At 52.5% G+C, this 22,813-nt stretch overlaps 2 protein-coding genes across 10 annotated transcripts; one reads left to right on the plus strand and one right to left on the minus strand.

Moving 5' to 3' along the window:
- The first annotated feature begins 1,181 nt into the window (after nt 1–1,181).
- On the plus strand, nt 1,182–2,321 carry LOC116443288 (olfactory receptor 5V1-like). Its single transcript, XM_032107361.1, has one exon. It carries the CDS (start codon nt 1,197–1,199, stop codon nt 2,142–2,144), a length of 948 nt encoding a protein of 315 aa, XP_031963252.1. The 5' UTR covers nt 1,182–1,196; the 3' UTR covers nt 2,145–2,321.
- A 2,882-nt stretch (nt 2,322–5,203) lies between these two features.
- LOC116443320 (hematopoietic lineage cell-specific protein-like) lies at nt 5,204–22,572 on the minus strand. Of its 9 annotated transcripts, none has more exons than XM_032107421.1 (16): nt 22,455–22,570; nt 21,473–21,556; nt 20,156–20,239; nt 18,859–18,932; nt 18,094–18,223; nt 16,761–16,871; nt 16,329–16,383; nt 13,765–13,875; nt 13,052–13,162; nt 12,375–12,430; nt 10,240–10,309; nt 8,595–8,731; nt 7,872–7,982; nt 7,070–7,379; nt 6,238–6,309; nt 5,204–5,478 (listed from the first exon to the last, which is right to left on the minus strand). In XM_032107421.1, the coding sequence occupies exons 3-16, from the start codon at nt 20,237–20,239 to the stop codon at nt 5,342–5,344; spliced, it is 1,569 nt and encodes a 522-aa protein (XP_031963312.1). In that variant the 5' UTR covers nt 21,473–21,556; nt 22,455–22,570; the 3' UTR covers nt 5,204–5,341. The 9 variants fall into 9 exon arrangements, with proteins under 9 accessions (XP_031963312.1, XP_031963311.1, XP_031963314.1 ...); XM_032107420.1 differs by having other exon boundaries at nt 21,473–21,619; XM_032107423.1 differs by having other exon boundaries at nt 21,477–21,645.
- Nucleotides 22,573–22,813: the final 241 nt, after the last annotated feature.

The raw sequence follows: 22,813 nt of genomic DNA on the forward strand, positions 1-22,813 counted from the left end.
ACAATTTTAACAGTGCTTTGACGGTTTCCTGTGGTAAGCAGCTGTAAGAAACAAACTCCCAACAGAAGCAGTGAATTCTCCAGCACTTAATGTTATAAACACATGACTGATACACAGATACAGGCTTCAGGCAGAGAAATTAAAACCAGATTAATGGGTCTAAAGCAAGGGAACCAACCTGAAATTTAATCAGGTTGTTTAATCTCCTGAAGAGACGTGACAATTGACTTCTGTTGCAAAAAGTATGCCTATAAAGAGGAATGGGATGCTTTCTATTTTCTTTCTTCTTTTTTTGGTCTTTGCTCACTGTATTTTCCCACTGAAGCACCACATGGCCCCACCTGTGGAGTCCATGGCATGGGCAGGGTGGGCAGCAGCAGCCCTGGCCATAAGCGCCCAGCACATGCCACCCTCACCAGCCTTTGGCCGAGGTTCCGAACCTTAAATGCTTCCTCGTGCCTCCTCCACCTCTTGGACACGGTGATCACAGCTCCATGTGCCTGTGAGCAAAACCCTTGTGTCAGCGTGAAAATTGAAATAGGATGATGGAAAAAAGGTTGGGAGGTCCAGGCCAGGAGATGCCTGATAGCTTAAATTTTCCTCAACAAACCCCATGTGGTGAGTTGCCCTTTGCTGGAACCTGTACTTTTGTAAGTGGAACCCCTGTTTTGTGAGTGTTGGTTATCACAGAGCAGGAAACAGGATAAAGAAAAAGCATTCTTTTAACTGGTGCAGGGTGATGCCATATCCCCAGCCCGGGGCTGGGGAAGAGCAGGCTTAGTGGCTGTGGCATCTAGGGAATGCTGTGACCTGTCCAGGGGCAGGGGAGCATTTAGTCACCATAAATACATCCAGGAGGGGGAGAGACACATGCTTGGAATAGTCATCAGGACTAGGGGCTGGGTTGGCAAGGAACTTCAAGAGGTGTGGGTGGATGCCCCCTGCTCTTGGGTTTTTCTGTGTGCTTCTTCTCTAGTCAGGTACCCAACACTGGATGGCAGTTCTTTGGACTCCAAAATCCCAGTGTCTGTGAAATCTGGACATGGGAAACTTTCAACCACTAGGGAGATGGGATCAGAGCTATACCACCAGTGAACTCCTGGCCTCATGGGGGTCTGTGGTCTAGTCCCCTGGCTCACAGTCCCCCCCTCCTCCTCTGTGCTCAGTTGTGGCCAAAGACTGACCCAGCTTGCCCCATGGAAGGCACGAACCACACACAGGTGACGGAGTTTGTGCTCCTGGGCTTTTCCCACGGACAGCCCTTCCTCTTTGCTCTTTTCCTGGCCATTTACCTGGCCACGCTGCTGGGGAACTCCGCAACATTCTCCCTCGTGTCCCTGGACCCCCATCTCCACAACCCCATGTACTTCTTCCTCAGTCACCTGTCCTGCCTAGACCTTTGCTACTCATCAGTGACGGTGCCCAAGATCCTGGCAAACACTCTGCGCCAACAGGCGACCATCTCCTACCGTGGGTGCCTGGCGCAGGCGTTCTTCCTGATGTGGTGCGCGGGGGCTGAGTGCGTGCTGCTGGCTGTCATGGCCTACGACCGCTACGCGGCCGTGTGCCAGCCCCTGCACTACGCCCAGGCCATGAGCCGCAGCACCTGTGCGATGGCTGCTGCTGGCTGCTGGCTCTGGGGGCTGCTGGACTCAGCTGTGCACACCCTCCTGGCAGCCCAGCTCTCATTCTGCGGGGCTGCCAAGCTCCAGCACATCTTCTGTGATGTGCCGCCACTGCTGGGGGCTGCCTGCAGTAACACCCGCCCCAATGAGCTGGCCCTCCATGTCTCCAGCATCTTTGTGGGACTCAGTCCCTTCCTGCTTGTCGTAATCTCCTACCTTTGCATCCTGGCTACCGTCCTCGGGATGCCACTGGCCACCAGCCGGCACAAGGCCTTCTCCACGTGCTCTGCCCACCTGCTTGTGGTCATCCTGTACTTCGTGGCGGCCAACCTGAACTACAACCGGCCCAGCTCGGGCTATTCACCAGCAGCTGGCACCCTGGTCTCTGTGTTGTACTGCATCATCAGCCCCATGCTCAACCCCCTCATCTACAGCCTTCGCAACCAGGAGGTATGGGAGGCCCTGCGGAAGGCTGTGCGGGTGAGTGGCACACCAAGCTCCTCAGGCAACAACGCCTGAGCAATGCCAGGGCTGTGACAGGCTGCCGACACGGCGCTGGCACTGCAGTGTCCATCCATGGGACGTCTGTGACAGCACAGTGAGCTTGGGGCTCCCAGCCCAAGCACATGGCACACTGCCATCACTCGTCTCACCCTCAGCGTATCACTGATGGCAGAATGGAAAAATAAAGTCAGGAACAAGGCTACAGGTCCAGGATCTGTCTTTATTTTCCAGATGCCGTGTGCTGAGCTCAGCACAGGACCTGCTGCAGCTGTGCTACTGCCAGGGAACTCTGCAAAAGGCAAATTCATGTGACGCCAGACATGTACTGGCCCGGAGCACGGCCACGAGCTCTGCCTCAGGGCTGCCCCAGGTCTTGAGTCACGCCCTGTGCAGAACAAGGGCAGTGCCTTGTACTGCATAACCTGGCCTGAACAGAGGGGCTGTCACACAATCCACCTTCCCCACATGCCTTGGCTTTGAATCTGATGTCTGCTGGGTTTCCCCAGGCTGTCAGGGAGGCTCTGCAGCACTTTGTACATAAGCACAGCCGCTTGCACAGGCCACCCATGGCCTCAGTGCTGCAGTCAGACAGGGAGGTCTCAGCACTGAGCTGTGAGCTGGTGGCACTGAACTGCTCACCAGAAATGCTTTGCTTTATGGCCAGAAAAATCTACCTGTGCAGCTGTTGTGTGTGGTGTGGCTCTGGTTGACAGCAGCTGAGGACTGGCTGGGGACGTGGGGCTACTGCCGCTGCCTCAGTCCCCTCTTCCAGCAGGGGGTCTGCAGCTGGGTCCAAGCTCAAATGACTGGGTCGGTAATGGCCAAATCTGCAGGTGCGTACATGAGGAACAGCAGTGTTCAACACTGTGGCAGAGCCAGGAGCAGGGACTCACTGGGGCAAGGGAGATGACACAGGCAGGTCACACCTGCAGTCACACAACCTACATCGGCTGGAGGTCAGCTGGACCCAAACATGCTCATCTGTAGCTCAGTTACCAAGAGATACCCAGCAATATCCAATCTGTTCCCAAAGAAACCCACTGGAGAGTCAGAACTGGGACTAGGAGGCACATGGCCTTGTTGGGAGCAGTTTGCCATTTCTTAATGCACAACACATACTGATTTTATTCTTCAGGGAAAGAAATGTTTCTGTAACCCACTGTTGGGTTGGGCTGTTCCTCCTACCCAGACAGGCTGCGAGCCCCTCAGTCCTCCTTCCTATACGCCCTTCTGGATTCTAAAAAGTCCTTGAACCACCCTCAGTCCAGTGTCACTGGACACATCAGAGTCTGCCCAATGAACCCCTTTCTGTAGAGCCCCTGGAAAGCAACAGCAGAAAACACAGCAGGAACTGCACAAGAAAAAAGGACTGGGGAAGTTACCTCAGAGAAACAAAAAAATCAAAGCACTCCAACCAAACAAAACCCCCAAAGCCAACCAAACAGAAACCCAAACAAGAAACCTCTGGAAAACTTACATTAAAATTGATAATTTTTAACTTGAATCCCAATGCACCTTTCCTGTAACAGACACAGCCTGTGGGTTTTCCCAGAATCAAACACTGAGCAGGAATGCCACACTCCTGCCCAGGTAGTACAGGCTTGGTCAACTGCTGTGTGGTCCAAAACTCACCTGTGAACCACACTGAACTCTAAAGCTTTAGTGTCACAATGGGACCCTGTGCACCCCCTTCTGACAGTGGCAGTGACTGGGGTGTGCTTCCACAGCCCCTCAAGTGCTCCCACAGCCCTTCAGGTACTGTTCTACTCAGCTGTTCCTGGTTTATTCCTGCTGTGATGGTACCTGCATCCCACAGAGCAACAACTCCCACAGCTGAGCATCTGCCTATGTACTGGCTTGAGGGAGGGATTTGCTTTGCCTCTTGGGCATAAGACAAAACATTCCCTCTGACACTGCCAGTTTGCTCCTTGATATTTCTCTCAATGTGTATACACCAAGCTGAGCCAAATGAAGCTGATAACATGGAAAAGGCTGAAGCAGAGAGAGGCTGTCATGGTTTGACACCGGCCAAACGCCAGGCACCCACGACAGCGGCTCACTTGCTCTCCCCTGCCACAGTTGGGCAGAGGAGAGAGAAAAAATTTAATGAAGGGTTCATGAGTTGAGATAAGGACCAGAAGAAAACACTCCAAGGGCAAAACAGGCTCAACCTAGAAGTACAAAGTGAATTTATTACTAGCAGAGTCAGAGAAGGATAATAAGAAGTAAAATACGCCCTTAAAAACACCTTTTTTCCCCCAACCCCTCCCTCCTTTCCACCAACTGTGCAGGGAGACTGGACGTGGACGGGTGGATCTCTGCATCCCCCGTGGATACCCGGGGGCTGCAGGGGCACAGCTGCATCACCATGGCAATCACCACGGCCTGTAGAGGAATCTCGGCTCTGGCTCCTGGAGCACCTCCTGCCCCTCCTTCTCCACTGACCCTGGTGTCTCCCTGCAGAGATCCACCCACAGCCCTGGGGATCCACGGGGGATGCAGACGTACATCCGCAGCCCACGGGGGAGGTGTCCATGCCAGAGCAGGTGGATGCCTGCAGGAGGCTGTGATCCAGTGGGAGACCCAGTGCAGAGAGAGGGCCCTGCTCCCAGGCTGGAGCAGCCTGGCCTTGGAAGACTGCACCCCGTGGAAGAGTGACCCACGCCGCAGCAGTTTTGGGAGAACTGCTTTGCCTGTGGGAGGGGCTCAGGTTGCGGCAGTTTTGGGAGGACTGCTGCTCGTGAGATTGGACCCACGCCGGGGGAGTTCACAAAGAACTGTCTTCCCTGGGAGGAAATCCACGGTCTCACAGGGGAAGGACTCCTCTCCCTGAGCAGCAGCAGCAGATCTCAGGTAACGAAATGACCAAACCTCCACATCCAGTCTCCCTGCACAGTTGGTGGGAAGGAGGGAGGGGCTGGGGGGGAAAAAAAGGTGTTTTTAAGGGCGTATTTTACTTCTTATTATCCTCCTCTGACTCTGCTAGTAATAAATTCACTTTGTACCTCTAGGTGGAGCCTCTTTTGCCCTTGGAGTGTTTTCTCCCAGTCCTTATCTCAACTCATGAACCCTTCATTAATTTTTTCTCTCCTCTACCAGGCTGTTCAAGGGGAGGGTGAGTGAGTGACTTTTGTGGGTGCCTGGCATTTGGCCAGTATCAAAGCACGACAGAGGCAAAAGTTTGGAAGGAAGTAGCTTGCACTGTGCTCATTTCATTGCAGAAGCTTCACATAATTTGCTGGGAAGAGGCCAACTCTGCCATGACACTGTCCCCGCCACCAGCCTTCATCCACCATCTCAATGTGCGTGATTGTGTCATCAGGATCAAAAGAAATCTCATCATCTCCATCTGCAAAAATTGTCAAGAAAAGACAGTCATAATGCAAAGAGAACCTCAGAGAGAGCTGGTTCACATTCCTCCTCCCACCTTCCCCCAGGCAGGAGAAGACAGAACAAGTGCTCTGATAACCCCCAAGAATTTACCTCACCCAACCCCATCCAACAGCACAGATAAAGCAGAGAAAGAACAAGACATCACAGGTAAAAGATGAAGTTTCTCTGTTCTGTCCGGGTTTGGGCCATGACGAAGCTAATTTTTTGCAGTTGCTGGGAGGGGCCATGGCCAAAACATGGAGATTATTCTATACCCCCTCACGTCATTGCCAGGGGTGGGGGAAAGGGACTCTCGATTCCGAGGAAGACGGGGCTCCTTCTGGTTGAGAAAATGTGGTGGAGGGAGCCATCCAACATTGTCTATTATTGGGTATTTTTCCATGTGAATAATTTCTTTTCTTACACTTTTTGTTATTGATATTGTTGCTGTTACTGTTCACTTTCTTATTGCTGTTTCCAGTAAATTGTTCTTGTCTCAACCTGTGATCTTTGCCTTTTTTTGCCTCCAATTGGAGAGGGTTTTTTTTTACTGAGAGTACTAAACTGGAGAATACCATTCCTAAACCATGACAGTTCCCAAGCCAGGTCTCATTCTGCTTCCCAGGAGGAAGAAATTTAAACCACCAAGTCACAATCTTTCCCCCTTTGCTGATGCAGTGAATCCCTACGGCCCCAGGGCACAGCCCTGCCGGGGCACAGCACCTTCCAGACCCACCTCCTTGGTAATCATAGAGAGCCACCGCACAGATCCCAGGATTCTGCCCCTCATAAGCACTGTCCATGTTCCCTGCAGAACACAGGACGGACAAATGAGACAGAGGCTGAAGCAACCACACAGTACTGGTCAGTGCCACCCTCTAGCCCAGCTTTGGGGAAGCACATCCAAACCCTGTCAACAAGGAGAGGTGCACCACATCCCCTAAGCAAGGTGTGACTTCCCTCCCTTTCTTCAATGAGACAGTTGGGTCCTGATCTTTCATGCTCCTCCCCCAAGAAAAAGGTGGGGAATAACTCCAACCTCTTCACTTGCCATCTCCAGTACCAGCAAAGCTGCAACAGAAGCACCGACAGCAGCCCATGCAGCTTGCTCCTGTGCTTAGACAAAGGCTACCTGCACTCCTCACACCAGGAGACTCCACCAGAACACCAGCCACGTGAGGAATGGGCTGAACCAGAGGCACCCTCAGGCCCTGGTGCAGCACTGGCAGCCACTTGCCAGGAAACTGCAGCAAGAGCGTTGGTCCACATCCAGCTTCTCCTGAGCCTGTGGCAGCCTCCTGCCCAGAGCCCGATCCAACAGATTCCTGCTGTCTGGTCCAGCATCCCATGCAGCTCAACTGCACCTTAGAGCTGGACAGGGGAGTGGGACACAACCAAGTCTCCACCAGGAGACTGCTATCCTGATCACAGTAGACTGCTGGAGCTGCTATCCTGATCACACTAGACTTCAGGATAAAAATTCCCTCTGGACTTTGTCCCATACATTCAGTGAGGTGAGTGGACAGGTACGAACTCCCCAAGACATGGGCTCTTCCATCAGTACTCACCCACATGCAGCTGGGTCTGCCTGGGCTCCTGAGGAAGGATCACCTCATAGTCTTCACCTTCATCTCCTCCAAAGTCATAGGTGGCATCCGGCTTTCCCAGTGGGGCTGGCAGCTCCTCATAGTCAGCAACTCCACTGGTACTGTCACAGTAGTCAGAGGGCTCTGGCAGCTCCTCATAGTCTCCACCAACATCCGAACTTACACTGTAGGTGGGCTGACCTTGGCTGGGGACCTTGCACAGCTCAGCATTCAGATCTGCTGGCCTTGGTGGCAAAGTGGGTGGTACTTCTTCATCCTCCCTTTTGGCCTCCTGCCATGAGGTGAGAAAGTGACAGGAAAGTCACCTGAAAAGCACCCACCACAGGCAGCTCTTCCCCGACTGCCAGCACCTGACACAAGGCAGCCCCTTTACTGCTGCCAGGGCACATCATCCCAGCACACATCCTCACACAGCATCATCCCCTGCACACCAGGGAAACAGCTGAGCTACTCGGGCCATGCTGAACCAGCACCTGGGATTGCTCTGGAGACCCTCAGGGCTCATGTGTTTGAACTCTGTTCATACTTCACTACTGCCCATGGTACTGCCACTGCACTGACCCACTCCCAGAGCTTGTCCCATGGGGTCAGGTGCTGTGCAGCCAAGTCCCATCCCCATCCCAAAGCTCCCCCTTATCCTTCCTCTCACATGCTGGGGCTGTGCTCCACATCTTCCTGCAGCGTGCCCACAAAGCACAGCCCCTCTCAGGTGAAATCCCCTCCGCCTGCTCCCCTTCCCAGCTCTCCCAGGCTGCCTTGGCACCTGTTCTCCTGGTGACACAGGCTGGTCCCCAGCAGTGCTCCTGGGGACCCTTGCTGGCACGGCTGGAGAGGCTGCCCCGGTGGGTTCCTTCTCTCTCGGTGGGATTTCCTGCTGGAGAAAAGCCATCAGACCGTGCTCAGTCCCTTTGAACGAGTCCCCAACAATGGCTCTTCACATTCCCAACAGAGCAACTCAGAACATTTTCCTCCACCTACAAACCTGCTCTGGGCCTGGGCACTCATAGGCTGGTGACAACAGAGGGGCAGCCCCGAAGAGGAGCATGTTGGGGGGAACAGGACAGCTTCACTGTCAACACCCCTCTGAGTGCAGGAAGAGCACCAGGTAGGAAGGCAAGTAAATATAGGGGCTGGGTGCCATCTCCAGTTTGCTGGAATGCATCCCACATACAGACTGCTGGGATAGCAGTGCTGGGGAGGAGTAACCACATTGTTTGCCAGGCACCAGAGGCAAAAGGAGCTGAGTCCAGAGCACAGGTGCCATGGTTGGGCGCAGGTATGTCCTTATATGAGTGTTTGGTGTGCTGAAAAGGAAAGTCCAGTGACAACTGTGAAGTTCAGTGGCCATTCTTGGCAGGTGCAGGGAAGCAGTTTAGGCATGAGATTACCCTCAAGACACCAGATAGAAGGACATGGAGCTGCCTGGCTCTGAGGAAAAGTCTGTGTCACGAGTCTTGGAGGACACGGCAAGATGGCCCTGGCTCACCTGCTGCTGAGCCACTGGGTGCTCCCGGGCCTGCCGCCTCACCCGCTCCTCCTCTGCCTGCCTTCTGCTCTCCTCCTCTGCCAACTTGGCCATGTGCTCAAACCGTGACCGCAGGCTGCTGGTGCCGCTGGAAGCTCCTGTGAGGAGACAGCTGATTGACTGTGTTGGGTTGACCCTGAGTTGATGGACAGTCTTTAAGACCAATTACGCTTCTCACAATTTACATATTTAAACCGCACAGAAAGGCGGGACTTCCCTTTTTTTGGTCGGAGCTCGCCTGCTGGAAGGTGGGGGGGCTCCGAGCCTCCCGGCCCCGCTGGGCTGGGCCGGGGCCACTGCCCCTTTCCCCCTTTCTCAGCGCCACGGCACGGACCCTGGGTCGCTGGGGGGGACTGTCCCAGAGCCGCAGGCAGCTAAAACCAGCCATGGACTGCCACAGCTAAACCCATCCAGCGCGGCTTCTGGGGACAGGCGGGTCCCTCTCCTCTCCATGCGGAGCCGGCGGAGTCAGCGGGAGCCGGCGGAGCCTCCTGTCTGCAGCCAGCACACTTCATGCTGAACTGAAGAGGACACCGTGCAGCCAGCAGCACAGAGGGAGCGAGGCTTTCCCCACCGTAAAGCCTGAACAAGAACACCCTTCAACATGGCGGTTTCAGAGTCAGAGAGAAAGAGAAGTGAGTCACGTGGGACGGAGCTGGAAATGGCGACAGGAGAGAAGAGGGCGGTGCCGCGATTCTGGCGCGCAGCTTAAAAGAAACCTTCTTGCATGCCGTGGTAAGAAACCGTAATACCACAAACTGTTTGTCTCTTTAATCCATTTGAAGAACATGGGGGGATGGAGTATCCTCGTGTGCCTATGAAGTTTGTGAAGAGTGCCTATGCCAGGCTATATAGAAGTAGTGAGAGGCTGTTAGAGACTTGTGGCGAAGAAAAGCCTCTGTGTGCAGGCCAAAATAACTTATCCTTAAAAAGATGAATAACCCCATGTGATGGCCCATGTTTTGTAGTATGAAAGAACTGTGAAATTCTTCATGGGAGAGATGTTCTACACACAGCAGACTGTTTGTTTCCGGGCGGGTGTGCTGTTGGTGGCAGTTTGGGAACCACGTGCAACTGAAGGAAAACCTTTTCTTCCTTAAGCATAAGAGAAAGACTTTTCAAGAACTGCAACACTGACTAACATCCCATGTTCTGTTATCCCTTGTGTGAGCTGGATAAAAGGAGAGAAGTGCTGGAAAAGGGGGGGGGGGAATTTACTTTAATTTTGTTTTGTTGTTTTCTCTTTACTTTTAATTCTGTTAGTAATAAAGCTCTTTCATTGTACTGCAACTGTTTAAGGTTTGTGCCTGCTTTGCTTTTCTCCTAATTCTTATCTCACAGAAGAAAAATAAGTAAATAATGGATATTTTGAATCAAAACCACTACATTGACCCAGCCCTATGTCTTCCTTCCACCACCCCAAGCATCCAGGAGAAACCCAGACCTCTGCCTCTTCCAGAGAATCTTGCAGTTCAGCCACTTTCTCCTGCCCCCCAGCACAGGTTAAACCCCTATCCCACCACTGCACACACCTGCCAGCATGCTGCCACAGAGGGACTGTGAGGCCCATAGTTTCCTAAGCCCAAGGCTGGAACTCAGGTCTCACCTGCCTCCAGGGGTCTTGTTTTCTCATAGGAGGAGGTGGGAGCTGCCATCTCATCAAAGCCAGCAGCACTCTGCAAGAGGAAGGGAAAGAATTGTTCAGTTTGTTGGGCAGTGCCAGTGCTGGATTTGGGTACTGGTGATGGCAAGCTTTGTTCCCAGGTGTGTTTGTCCTCACCTGTACACCTGCCCTGGCCCAGGGGAGGCTGTTGGCTGCAGTCCCCTCTTCTGACACCTCCCTACCCTGGGGACGTGCCGGTTGCCCCCCTAGCCAAGGACACAGGTGTCCCTGCCCGAGAGGTGGCACTGAGAGCTGGAAAAGTGCTGTGGAGCCCAGCAAGGGAGGCTGAGCAGTGGCACAGGACAGCAGGGCTGGGAGCACTCCCTGTACCATGGCAAGGAGCTGAGGGGTTGCCTGGCAGGATGCCTGGCCATCTGTCTCTTCCCCAGGCCCAGGGACACCATTCATCCATCCCTGCACTCCCAGTGGCACAAAGCCTGAAAGCACTTCTCTGCTGCATGCACAGCTGCCTCACCTGCCATGTGTGTGCAGTGGCACAGGCTGGAAACCAGCATCTGTGTGTGAATACCTGCGGCATCACTGGCTTCAGGAGGTGTGGAGAGATGCTGAACTGGGAATAGTATTGGTGGGGAGGTTGCAGGAAAATCAAAGTGAGATAGAGAGGGCTTAAGGGTTTATCTGCTTTCATGAGAAAACTGCTTAATGCAGAAAGGAACCAGCAGGTAGGACCCACTTTTCAGCCTGACACTTTACACCAGGTGCTGCCTGCAGGTGTCACAACAGGCTGGTGCCCGACTGCCACTGCCGCCGCCACGGATCCCTGTCAGCAGCTCTGCTGTCCCTGCAGAAAACACCCCTGAGCAGGCAAATCAGCCTGCAGGCTCAGAACCAGGTGTCCACAGGTCACAGCAGGGGCCTGGACATGCTGTGTATATGACAGCATTTGTGTGAGACTCAGTCTGACACTGAGAGTCCAGAACTTTAGCAAAGGAGAGTTCAGGCTGCCTGAGGGTCTGTTATGCTCTCCTCTGGTGCAGCGAATTCAGAACTTCTGCAGCGCCTAAGGACCAGGCAATCAGACACTTAGTTACTTGCCCAAATATCCTTATTTTTACTATGTTTCTTTATGCTTCAGTATTCTCAAAACACACAAATTCATGTTCACTTTGATACAAACAAGAACTGCTTATCTCCTCTGCACCCTGCTTCCCAAAGGACCCACAGCCCTTCTACCAAGTCGTCATCTGCTTTTGCATGTTGTTTTTGACCACAGACAAGATGTGACTTTTGTCAATGCCCCTCCATTTGCTGTTGCTAAATTCACAGATAGTGCTAATCTCTTCTGAGGGCAGGACAACATTCCCTCTCTGCTGCTGGCCCAGCCTACACACACAGCATGGACAGGACCATGTGGGTTGCTCCAGTGTGTTTATATCCTCTCCTGCTTCCCTGAGCTCCCGAGGACAGCAGCGTTGGTGCTGTACCAGGCACAGCACTGTGCCCCACAGCAGGGAAAGCAGGTTTCAGGGAAGGCACCCTTACTGCCTCTTGCAAATACCCCAAAGCTCCAGGATTCGCATCTTTTAGGCTATCCACACCCATGCAGATCATCACCCACTGGCAGGACCCCTTTTGCTGACCGAGCCTTCAGGGCAGCCTGCCAAGCACAGAATTAATCCCAGTGCTTCAGTCTGAGATGTGACTGCAGACGAGCCCAAACTGAAAACCTGAACCAGCTAACTGGGTGACCTCTTCTCATGCACGTCAGATTGATCTATGCCAATCCCATTCTTGATGGGGTTTGTCAAGGTGTGCAGGAAGATTTAGCACCTAACAGACCATGAGGCACTCCTTGATAGGAGTGAAAACCTGCAGAAGGTAACAAACAGCAGAGAAGTGAGGAGTTACAGACAGTACCATGAGGAATTCCCTGCATTATAGTCTCCCCAGGCTGCATCCCTCTGCACCCTCTGGCATTTTGCACTCAGCCAGTTCCTTCTTGCCATAGCTGTTTACTGAGCACTGGGATCTCACCTCCACCTGGAGAATCTCTTTTTTTTCAGCTAGGCAAAAAGCAGTGATTAGGAGGAAGCAGTTGCAGGCTGCAGCAGTCTTACCTTATCCACTCTATCCTTCTGGACCCCATAACGGCCTCCAAATCCCTTGGCATAGTCTGTATGGAAAAAATGTTATTTTATAGTATTTTTTATTTTGTGTGTACCTCTGACGTCAGTATGCTGTGAGCAGTGAAATGAGTTTGCATGTGTTATCTCTAGTTAGTTCCGTATGTGATGAGATATGGATAAAGCTAAGTGCTCTGGACAGTAGCTTTTAGGACTGATCCCTCCCTTGTTTCAGCTGAGGGCACAGGTGTGCATGGCTGTAGCTGCCAAACCTGAATCCAAGGCACTGGGGTGAGAGGCCAGTCGCCCCACTTGAGTGGAGCGTGGCCTTGTTCAGTGAAGTCAAATGTGCCGTACCCAAGGCATTCCTGGGATCTGTTCTGCCTCACTCCTCTGTGCTCACCTTTACAGTGAGCTTATGGTTAGGAATGTCCCTCACAGAGAATGCACAGCAGAGTCTGGAAGTCCTGATTCAGGGACTCACATTCCATGTCCCCCACTGATCCAAGCACACACCTACTCTGCCCTTGTGCTTTGGGGTTCACTGTGTCTCAGCTGCTCTGCAACGTGCTGGACACATTCTGCAGCTGGATCTCTTACTATGAACCACAAGCTCCAGGTCTATGTGTGCTCCAAGGAAACTGCTACCACCTCTGGCAACATTGCCTGACCTCTTTGGGATGCATGGGGTTGCACTTCTTCCTGATGGTCCCAGCCAAGGGCATTCTTGTCCTGACGATCCCTCTGGACCCCAAACTTCCCACCAAAGCCCACAGAATAGTCTTCAGCCACAGGGATCCAGATCAGAGCATGGAAGAGAAGAGACAAGGGAGGGAAGGAGACAAGTGGCAGCAGTGTGAGTTCAGGCTTTTCTCACAGGTTTTCTGTGCCCAGGACTCAGACATGGAACAAGGCCAGATTTCCCCACTGGTGCTGCAGCAACAGCCCTCCCTCCTCCCTGGGATAGGTCTGCTGCTATTAGCACCTGCCTGGGCTTCCCCTTCACCCTTCCTTTGGTGATATGCTGTCCAAGAGATCCCTATGCCCACAGAACTCTTCTGCTCCTCTTCCTTTAGCCTGAACTCTTTCCAGAAGCCATGCACTGTGCAATGGCTTTCCTCACCTGACCCATTCCCAACAGCTCCCTGTAGCTCTTCCACCATTCTTGCAGCAGATTGCAAAAGCCCTGCACAGTGCCCCATAGTCCCAGCGGGCAGTCCCCAGCTCCAGCCCTGCTCCCTGCCCTCAGCTGGCTCCCCCACCTCCCCCACCTCCTCCAGCAACCCCAGCCCCTCCAGCTCATCCAGCTCCCTCAGTTTCCTCTGCTCCCCCAGATCTCCCACCTCACCCAGCTTCCCCAGCTCACCTGGCTGCTGTGGCTCACCTTTCTGAGAGTCATGCTTCTCTGCCTGGCTCTTGTAGTCAAATCCCACAGCTGCTTTGTCCACCTTATCCCTCTCCACTCCATAACGGCCACCAAAGCCCTTGGAGTAATCTGAAGTGGTGTATGGAGTCAAATGCTGCCCCCAGCATGGGGCTGGTGAGGAGAGGATGGGGAGCAGCACTGGGAAGGGCCACCAGGGAGAAGGGATGGCAGCAAGGATTATGGAAAACACCATAGAAAGTGAAGGGTTGGAGGGGACAGAGTGGATGGCAGGGAGCACCACAGACGAGAGCCCATAGGAATGGGGGCCCAAGGCAAATGTGGGTCAGGGCACCAGGAGACACAGCAGGCCAGGAGGAAAGGAAGAAAATGGACATGCCAAGGACAGTGGGAGATCTGCCACCCACGAAGGCAAAGCCAAGCAGGACTTGGGCACTGACAGCTGGGGCATCACTCCCTAACCCACCTCCAGAGCCAGGATTTCAGCCTGTGGTCTGCCAGCCTTGGGAAAGTGCTGTAAGTACACTGAGCCTGGGAAGTACAAGAATAGCAAAAGGGCTTACGTTTGCTATAGTGGAATCTCAGCTTCCACAAGGAAGCACCTGACCCTGGGGACTGCCACCAAGGCTGAACCCCCCTTTCTGCAGACATGCTCCCACTCTTCTCACTGGCACGTTTGCCATTGTGTGAGAGCACATCACAGTTGCCTTGTGCCTCTCCTTTTTCCATCTCCAAACTAGCGATCCATTAATGACTTCAGCCATGTTCAGCTGTTTTCTAAGGACCACCTGGTTATTACTGGCTGATTCCTGAGACATTTCAGCCTTCATCCTGACTCCTGGCTGTACAGACTCCTCCTTTTAGACACCTGCCTGCTTGGTGTCTAAATCCTGCCCTTCAGGAGTAAATTGGAGTCGCTTCCCCCTGGTCCCTGACACAATTCTCACAGGTCTGCATTTCATGGGACTGAGCTGAGGTGTCTCCAAGAACTTCAGCTGTACCAATCCATGGAGGCTATGATCTAGAGAAACATGCATAAGAACATTATGTATTCCAGAATGGATTTCTGCTACACAGAAGCTCAGTTACTTAACCTGTAAGTCCCAAAATTTCTTAAACTTATTGTGACTAAACTATTATCTACCTATGGGGCTGTTATGAAATGGATCTTTAAGAGAGCTGTTTTCAGTAAACACAGATTTTATGACTGTTACCTCGCTGCTAGAGCTTCCAGTATGGACACATTTTTATGAAAAGCAATCCAAACACCCTATTTCTGACATTTCCATTTCCTGAGCAATTTCTGTGGCTTCACACAGCCTGATGAATTTCTATGTCTACAAGAATATGTTAATGGAGCACAACTGCATGTGATTCATTATTTTAAGATCAACCAAGAATGCCTCAAACCATTTTCCCTCTTTTAGAGTTTCCTTTTAAATGAATCTGATTCGATTCTTTCCTTGGTAATGCAGTATTCCTCGCATTTACCTCAAACAGCAACAGACTGTGGGGTATGCCCAGCCCCTGCCCTGGAGGGACATCTGCTGAGATAAGGAGATTGCTTAACCTCCCAGCAAGACTCCCTGGAAAGGCAACCACTTTTCAGCTACGTTGAGAAGACAGAGCCAGAAGCCTCTGGGAGACCCCATGCAGATCCTTTGTAACCCATTGGCCTTTACCCTCTGACACCCACCCCCTGTATCCCTATAAAGCCAGCCCTCTGCCCCTGCGAGGGCAGAGAGAAGCCCGTCACTGGCCTCCCCTTCCCCAGGTATGGACGAATAAAGCTGCCTCGTGCGGAACAGCTACACGGGCCTCTCGTCTCTCCCTCTCCCTGGTCTGGCCTGGAGGCTGCCCTGTAGAGCTGAGCTGGAACCACGAGCTGAAAATCACTAAGAGCTGACAGCTTCTCTGCACGGGACCTGGGAAGACGATCCTCCATGGGACCATCTCTCTGGACTGGTCACAGCGTCCTGGGTCAGAGCTACTGACCCCACACCAGCTGCCTTAACAGACTGCCCTCTCATCAGAGATGAGATCTCATCTCAGAGATGCCCTCTCATCTTCTCTTGGGTGCAGAATATTTAAAATACCCTTAGTTTCAATTCTTGCACTGTTTGTTGAATTATCTGCAGAATTCTGCAGAAGTTTGGATGCTCTGTAGGGTTTTGTTTTCATACCCATTGTTGTACCTTTTCCTTACAGGGCTGCTTTTGCAGCAGTCACTTCTCAAGTGCTACAGTGCTTGGGCTTCCTCTGGAGCAGTTCTAAGAAAGGCTTTGAGAGGACAGGGAGCACCAGCCATCCACTGTAAGGTGGGGGTGTCTCCTCTGCTCAGCCAGGATAGGGCTTCCATCAAAGCAAAGCACAGAGACAAGCAGGATGTACAGTATGAGGATGGTGACAGGACAGCGGGGAATGGGGCCACAAGGGTGATGGACTGAGAACAGGAATCTGAAACAAGAGACAGGAGATTGTGCCACAGCCAACAGCACGGGATACTGGGAACAGAAGAGAAGCTGGGCAAAGGGTCAAGGGGCCACATGTGCTCGTGGACTTGCCTTTCTGGGACGAGTGTTTCTCCACCTCACCCTTGTATTCAAAGCCCAGTGCTGACTGGAACAAGAAGGGGAGGACTGTCAGTCATCCTGAGGGCCAAGATGGATCTCAGTCTCCCTCCCCTGGGGCCAGGCTGTTACCAGCTCCCTGTCTTGTGCTGCAGAGTGCAGGGGCAAACACCACAGCCCCCCAGGACAAACAGTGTTCTGCCTGGATGGGACAGGCCCACCACATCAATGCACACCAGTTATCTCCACAGGTGCCCCACACTGTGTCATCGGCCACTGGCCCGCACACAGGTGAGCTGTGCTTCAGAGAGACCACAGCACACGGCACACCCTGCACACCCCGAGCTTTGAAAATTGAGCCACAGTCTGGCATGCAGCAGTGCTCTAGGCCACAGGCACATATTTCAGCTGCACTGTCCAACACACCTTGTCAGCTCGGTCCCGCTGGACTCCAAACTTGCCGCCAAAGCCCTGGGCTGCATCCGTCTGGGAGGAGTGCTTTCCAACATCGGCAATGTACTCGTGTCCTACTGCGCACTGAGAGGAGAGACAGTATGACATGAGCATCCATGGTGGACAGACAGAGATCCACGTGCTTCTACATGCTGCTGACACGCTCGTAGCCACGGGGTAACAGGTCCAAGCTGACTGTGCCGACGGTGGCCATGCTCTCCACGTGCCCTTTGCCAGCACAGCTCTGCTCTGAGGCCTGGGAGGAGCCTCAAGGGCTATCATCTCACAAACCATCCCCACTGCCAGCTCACTAAGCAAAGTGCGGGCAAAGCAAAGCCAAATACCAGCTGCTCTCAAGTGCTGGTGGAGTTGCATGGTGGATAATCACAGGGGAAAGAAGAGAAAAGTGCAGATAGGCACACACAACCGAGAACTCCAGGCAGAGATCTGGCACCCGTTCCCTGTTTCTTCATCTGACAGTGACGGCCAGCAAACCTGGCCACAGGCCAGGCCAGGATTCTGCTCTCCCTGCTGGAGGTGCTGTGGCCAGAAACCACAGATACTCTATGCCAAAATGGAACAGCTGTGCTCAGACTCTGCCAGACCAGACTGAGGGTGTTTTTGTTGAGCAACTTCTTGGCCTTTGTCCAGTTGCACCAGGATGCTGCAAATGTTCAGCTTCTGCCCCTTCTCCTGAGGAGTGTGTGCAGTTCCTGACTACAACACCTCTGGCAGGGAGAGCAGGGAATTTTTCAGGACAGTCTGTTTCTCACCCTGCCATCCTGGTATTGTTCAATCCCACAGTGACCACACCCACTGAACTCTACTGCAATCGAACCATCTCACTTCTGAAAAAGAAGTATTAAATGCTGAAAGGTGCAGGAAGAAGCATTATGATGATGATCATCACAAAACATAGACAGGATCTGATGTCGAAGGCTTTATCTCAGGGAGATATGAGGTCTGTAATGCAGAATTTGAGAAGGGAATTACTATACATTAGTTCTACAAGCACAAATAGGGAGGCACCAGATTTAATTGTTATGCAGCAGGCTTGAACAGCCACAGGAAGTCCTTCACAGCTAAAGGCAGCATTGCAAAGAAGTTGTAGAGATGAGTTATACAAATGAATTCAAACAGATCCTGGATACAGATTATGGGCTAGCTGGACATGCGTGAATCTGTGCAGCCATGCAAACTCTCCATTCTCTCCCTTCAGGGTCAGGCCAGAAAACAGGGATGCCCCTTCCTTTATGAGAAAAGCACTTTTCCACTGAGGCTCAAGGAAGCCTTCCGCAGCTGTTACCTTATCCATTCGGTCTCGCTCTGTTCCAAATTTTCCCCCATAGCCATAGGATGCCTTGGGGCCAGTCTCCAGCTCCTTCTTCTTGATGACCTCATGTTCCTCTGATACCTTGTTCCTCAGCTCATGGATGCTGGAGACAGAGACAGGGCAGGTCAGCGTGGGATTTTGCAGAGCCATGCAGCTGGCTGGAGCACCCCTGTGCCCCTGCACCAGCCAAAGCCCAGCACACAGCAGGACACGCACGCAGGACCAGCTGCCCCCGTGTGCCTGCGCTGGGCTCCCCTGGGTGCCAGCCACACACGCGGCCACCGTGCCTGAGAGGGCAGCCCGGCGCCTGGCAAGGGACCAGAGTAATGGGCTCAGGGGGACATCCAGCCCCCCTCCTGCGGCCCTGTTCAGGGCTACACCCCGACTTTCTCGGAATCCCACACCTTCCTTTTTCTGAGTGCTGCACTGGACACACTGCAGGGCCGCGCTGGGCTGTCCCGAGGGAGCAGGGAAGGAACGAGAAGCCTTTGCACTGGGGCAGCCCCATGTGCAGGTATTCCCCCTGATCCCCCACAGCAGCCCGGGCGGCCCGCGGACCCCAGCCAGCGAGGAGCCGCACAACCGGAGCCCGAGCGGCGCCCGCCCCGCCGGGAGAGCTCTCCGGGCCCGCCGCGAGCCAGCCCGGACGCGGCCGGGCCCCGCGGGAACGCCCCGCTCGTCCTCCCGCAGGGCCGGTCCTCCGCACCCCCCGGTGCTGGTTCCCCCCGTCGCACTCACTCGATGTGCCCGGCGCGGCCGGAGCCCTCGATGGTTTTGGCTCCCCAGCGCTGCTCCCGCTCGGAGATGTCGTTCTGCGGGCGAACCGCGGCCGTCAGCCCCGGCCCCGCACGGGGCTCGGTGCCGCTCCGTCTGACCACGCACAGCCCAGAAGTCCCGGCACCCCATCCCCCGCCGCCCGCCGACGCCCTGCAGGACAGTGCAGGGCAGGGCCGGGCCGGGGTCTCCGACCCACTCCGCAGAGCCGAGATGACACCAGGAGTCTGCGGAATTCGCTGTTCGGGAAAATACTGGAAAAACCGCAGAGACCTCAGCCCTCGGGCCTGGCTATCACAGCCTTGTTTTGTAGCTTTGTGGAAGGTCTGAACATACATTCGATAAAGTGAAGCATCAATAAAGTCTTTCCTAATATACAGTAAAGCTGAAAATATGTATATATGAAAGAGAATGAAAAAAATTAATACAAAGTCTTATTCTGTTCACAGTTTGACTGCTTCCACAAATAGAAGAAATTAGGTAAGCAAAAGAATTGGACAGTGTAGATTTTTCCTGAAACATTAATAACTTGAAACTATGAGAAAGGAATTTGCTTTTCTGTCCCAAACTAGAATTTCTTACTGGAAATAATTAGGCAAGACTGAACCTCGAAAACACAGGACTCTTGTCTGACAGGAGAGGCTAATTAGGAAAGTAATAGAGAACCAAACGGAAAATGAAAATCATGACCCTGTATGAATGCAGAGTGTTCCCCAGGCTGAGCCCTTCTCCTCTCTCACCAGCTCACTCAGAGTCGGTCTAGATAGAAAACAAGACTATAAGAGGCACAGAGCTGCATCTGCACAAGCCGACTCTAAATAGAGTAGGATTTTCCATCTGGAAAAAAAGATAAATGAGGGAAATCCTGGGTCCTGTACAGTTACAAACAGTGTGGGACAGAGAAAACGTAAGTGTTCGCTGTGTCTTGTAACATACGTTGTGGGGAGGACAAGGGAAGTTACCAGGGAGCAGGTTTAAGAAACACTGCATATTCTGTACTCCTTAAGTGCCATTACTTGTGGTCAGCCATAGGGTGTGCAATGATGTAGGAAGCTCTGGAGACTAAACCTGGTGTCAGAAGTGGCTCAGACAGGTCACCTGACAATACCTGCAGGGGCTGATGGAACTCAGTTGATCCTGCCCTGCCAGCAGTGCTGCATGCAGTGCCAAGCCCTGAGCCCCGGCCCAGCTCAGCAGCAAGTGCCCAGGGCCAGGAACTCTTTGCACCACCAGTATAACAGCTGCCACACCAGACACTCACCACGAAATCAGGGTCTGTGTCCCAGTCGTCTCCCTGAGCCTCCACCTTCACTGACACATTGTGTCCCACAACTGCTTTCCACATCTGCACAACAAAGACATGGTGTCACCCATGGCCACAGCTGGCTCACACCCAGTCACAGCAGAACTTGGGCTGGAAGGAGTCCTTACAGGCCACCTGTCCTCATACATCTGTCCCTCATATAGGACAGGGCACGCCAAAAAAGCTGCTCCTGAGCCCCAGCATGTCTTACGGCAAAACACACAGGGAGTGTAGGTGTAAACCACCGCCTTTATGCACCCTGACTCTGCAGTTAGAACACACACCTTATTATAATGTAAATAAATGCTGGCATCCAATTACCAGATTCTGCTTTCCCAACACACATTAATTTTCTGTGCTGTGGGAGGCTGTTCCCTGTGTTAACTCCCCCTATTAGCACAGTTGCACACACCAGTATGGCGTGTGCTCCAACACTGTGACACTGTGCTGCTGGAACCGAGGTGGACTCTTCAAGCCTCTTGTCTGTTTTTCAACCTTTTAATCCCTTCCCAGTAGCCTAGAGAAGGGCCAGAGCAAGGCTGGACAGAGATGTGACAGAGCTGGTGCTGTATGGTGTTCATGTCTGTCATGTGGAAAAAATGGGAAACAGGGCTAAAAGCACTGAGGATGTAGGGTTAAACTGGCTGAGGCTGTGGTGGAACCACTCCTGCAGGCCTGGAGGAAGTGATGGGCCCAGGAAGAGGAAGTTAAAAGTAATGCGAAATCTAAAACCCCTGCGTTTCATTTTCAAGGTGACTGTGAAAAAAACATGATGAAAATGCCCCACCCACACACGACTGAGCTTTTACAAAACGAGAGAGAGATAAAAGATGAGTTGGCTGCCCCTACACCCCAGAGCAATCACTCTCATCAGAGCCCCCCATCCCTTCATATCCCACCCCTTTTACTGCCTGCAGTGTTGAGGAATCGCAAGTTCTGCTCTGTGTTGCCCAAAGCAGCTTTTTCATGGGCCAGAGAGAAAGATGGAAGAGAATGTACAGGAAAGACTGAGCTAAGCTCTGTTCTCCATCACACCAGAGTGTGACCAAATCAACAGGAAGGAAGAGACCTCCTATGTGCTGGATCCTCAATTAACAGCAGGTTTTGCCATGTGCTGCTCAGCTGCACTAACCCCTCTCTCCCACAGCTGTATAGAAGGCTCAGACAGCCCCAGGCACCTGTGAAAGCAGAATGTTTATGCTGAGTAATTAAGTAATTATCTGTTTTTGCTAAGTGATTAACTGTCCCACGTCAAAAGCTGTTTAAGTGAATAACCTTCCTGTTTAGTGCAGTGCACTGCTCATTTTCAGGCTCTCCTTTCCAGTTGAGTTTCAAGTTGTCCTTTCCAGAGAACCAGCACTGTAAGACCAGGGAGCGAAGAGAACAGAAACCAAATGAGCACAGCAGAGATGATTCTTTCTTCTGTTAAACAAAGGTCAGGTAGTCATCTAAGGGAGAAGATGAAGGGCTAAGGCAGATATACAGTGAAGACCTGGTTTTAGGCCTTCTCCAGGTGCCTCAGGACCACAGCATATCTGTGACATTCCCCACTGACAGCAATCCGATGCCAAACCGAATACAGCTAATTGCAGTTAGAAGCAGGGGAAGCAGAAAGGCTCACATGGACAACACAGCCCCATCTAACACCACCTTTCTTCTCTTTTTCCCCTCCCTAATTTATTGGCATCTCTCATGCCAAAGATTTTTCAAATTCATTGCTTACTTTTGTAAAGCATAAACCAGCAGTAATAACCAGCTAGCACAAGGCTGCTCATTATCGGGGCCATTGATTTGAGCTGATTTGAGATAAGATGGTTCAAGGTTTTAAATGCTCCTGTAAATGGTTCTTGACCACCCATTCTCCAAAGCCACCTGCCATACATTGTGGGAACTATGACAAACCACAGGCTGTAGCTGCATCACGAGCTCTGGACACTGTCTGTATGAGAAATATCAGCCAGGGTAGCATCTCAAACCATTTTTTATCCCATTTTCCCCTGGGAAAACATCCACTACAGCACAAATACAGGGCTACCACACAGCACAATCATGCTGGTAGATTTGGTAATGTGGTTCTTGAGAGCCTCAAACACAAGAACAACAATGATGACGGGACAATGGCCTGAGAAGCAAATGCCGAGCACTGTCCACTAAAACATGCCTGGTCAGGAAGGAGTTCTCTTTTCCCACCAAACACCGCACTTTTTTGTAGTCATTTCTCACTTTCCACTCCCAAAACCCACTCAAGTTTTCTTACCTTTAAAGGCTCACCAGTTCCTGCTGGCAAACTTGCTGTTTTTTGCTCGGGCACCTGCTGCCAGCGACAGCTTTGGGCCTGTGTCTCCTCCGAGTTCCTGTTTTAACTTCGGCTCTTTTCACTTCCTGCCTCCCAGCCCCCAGCTCTGCTCAAGTCATGAGTCCCAGAACTGGCCCCAGTGCTGCAGTTCCCCTGCAGGATGCCTCTGCTCTGAGACACTGACACAGTGCAGACCCAGTGGTTTCCCCGTCAGCACAGTGGATCTCATCAGGTCCTAGCACACCTTCTGTTTTAAAGAAAACTCTCAAATGAGTATAAAAAATAAATTTCTGGTGGAGGCACAAATCCTAGAGCCAGGT

Source organism: Corvus moneduloides, chromosome 4, assembly GCF_009650955.1.
Source record: "Corvus moneduloides isolate bCorMon1 chromosome 4, bCorMon1.pri, whole genome shotgun sequence".
NCBI classification, from domain to species: domain Eukaryota; kingdom Metazoa; phylum Chordata; class Aves; order Passeriformes; family Corvidae; genus Corvus; species Corvus moneduloides.

Bases quoted from the DNA above. Each gene is read 5' to 3' on its own strand.
- LOC116443320 (XM_032107422.1), bottom strand. From the start codon at position 20,239: ATGTGGAAAGCAGTTGTGGGACACAATGTGTCAGTGAAGGTGGAGGCT. The intron at 7,983-8,594 runs GTGAGCCAGGGC...GCTTTTCTCCAG, and splicing joins ACCCAGTGGCTCAGCAGCAG to CAGGAAATCCCACCGAGAGA. The intron at 7,380-7,871 runs GTGCCAAGGCAG...ACCTCATGGCAG, and splicing joins CTGTGTCACCAGGAGAACAG to GAGGCCAAAAGGGAGGATGA.
- LOC116443288 (XM_032107361.1), top strand. From the start codon at position 1,197: ATGGAAGGCACGAACCACACACAGGTGACGGAGTTTGTGCTCCTGGGC.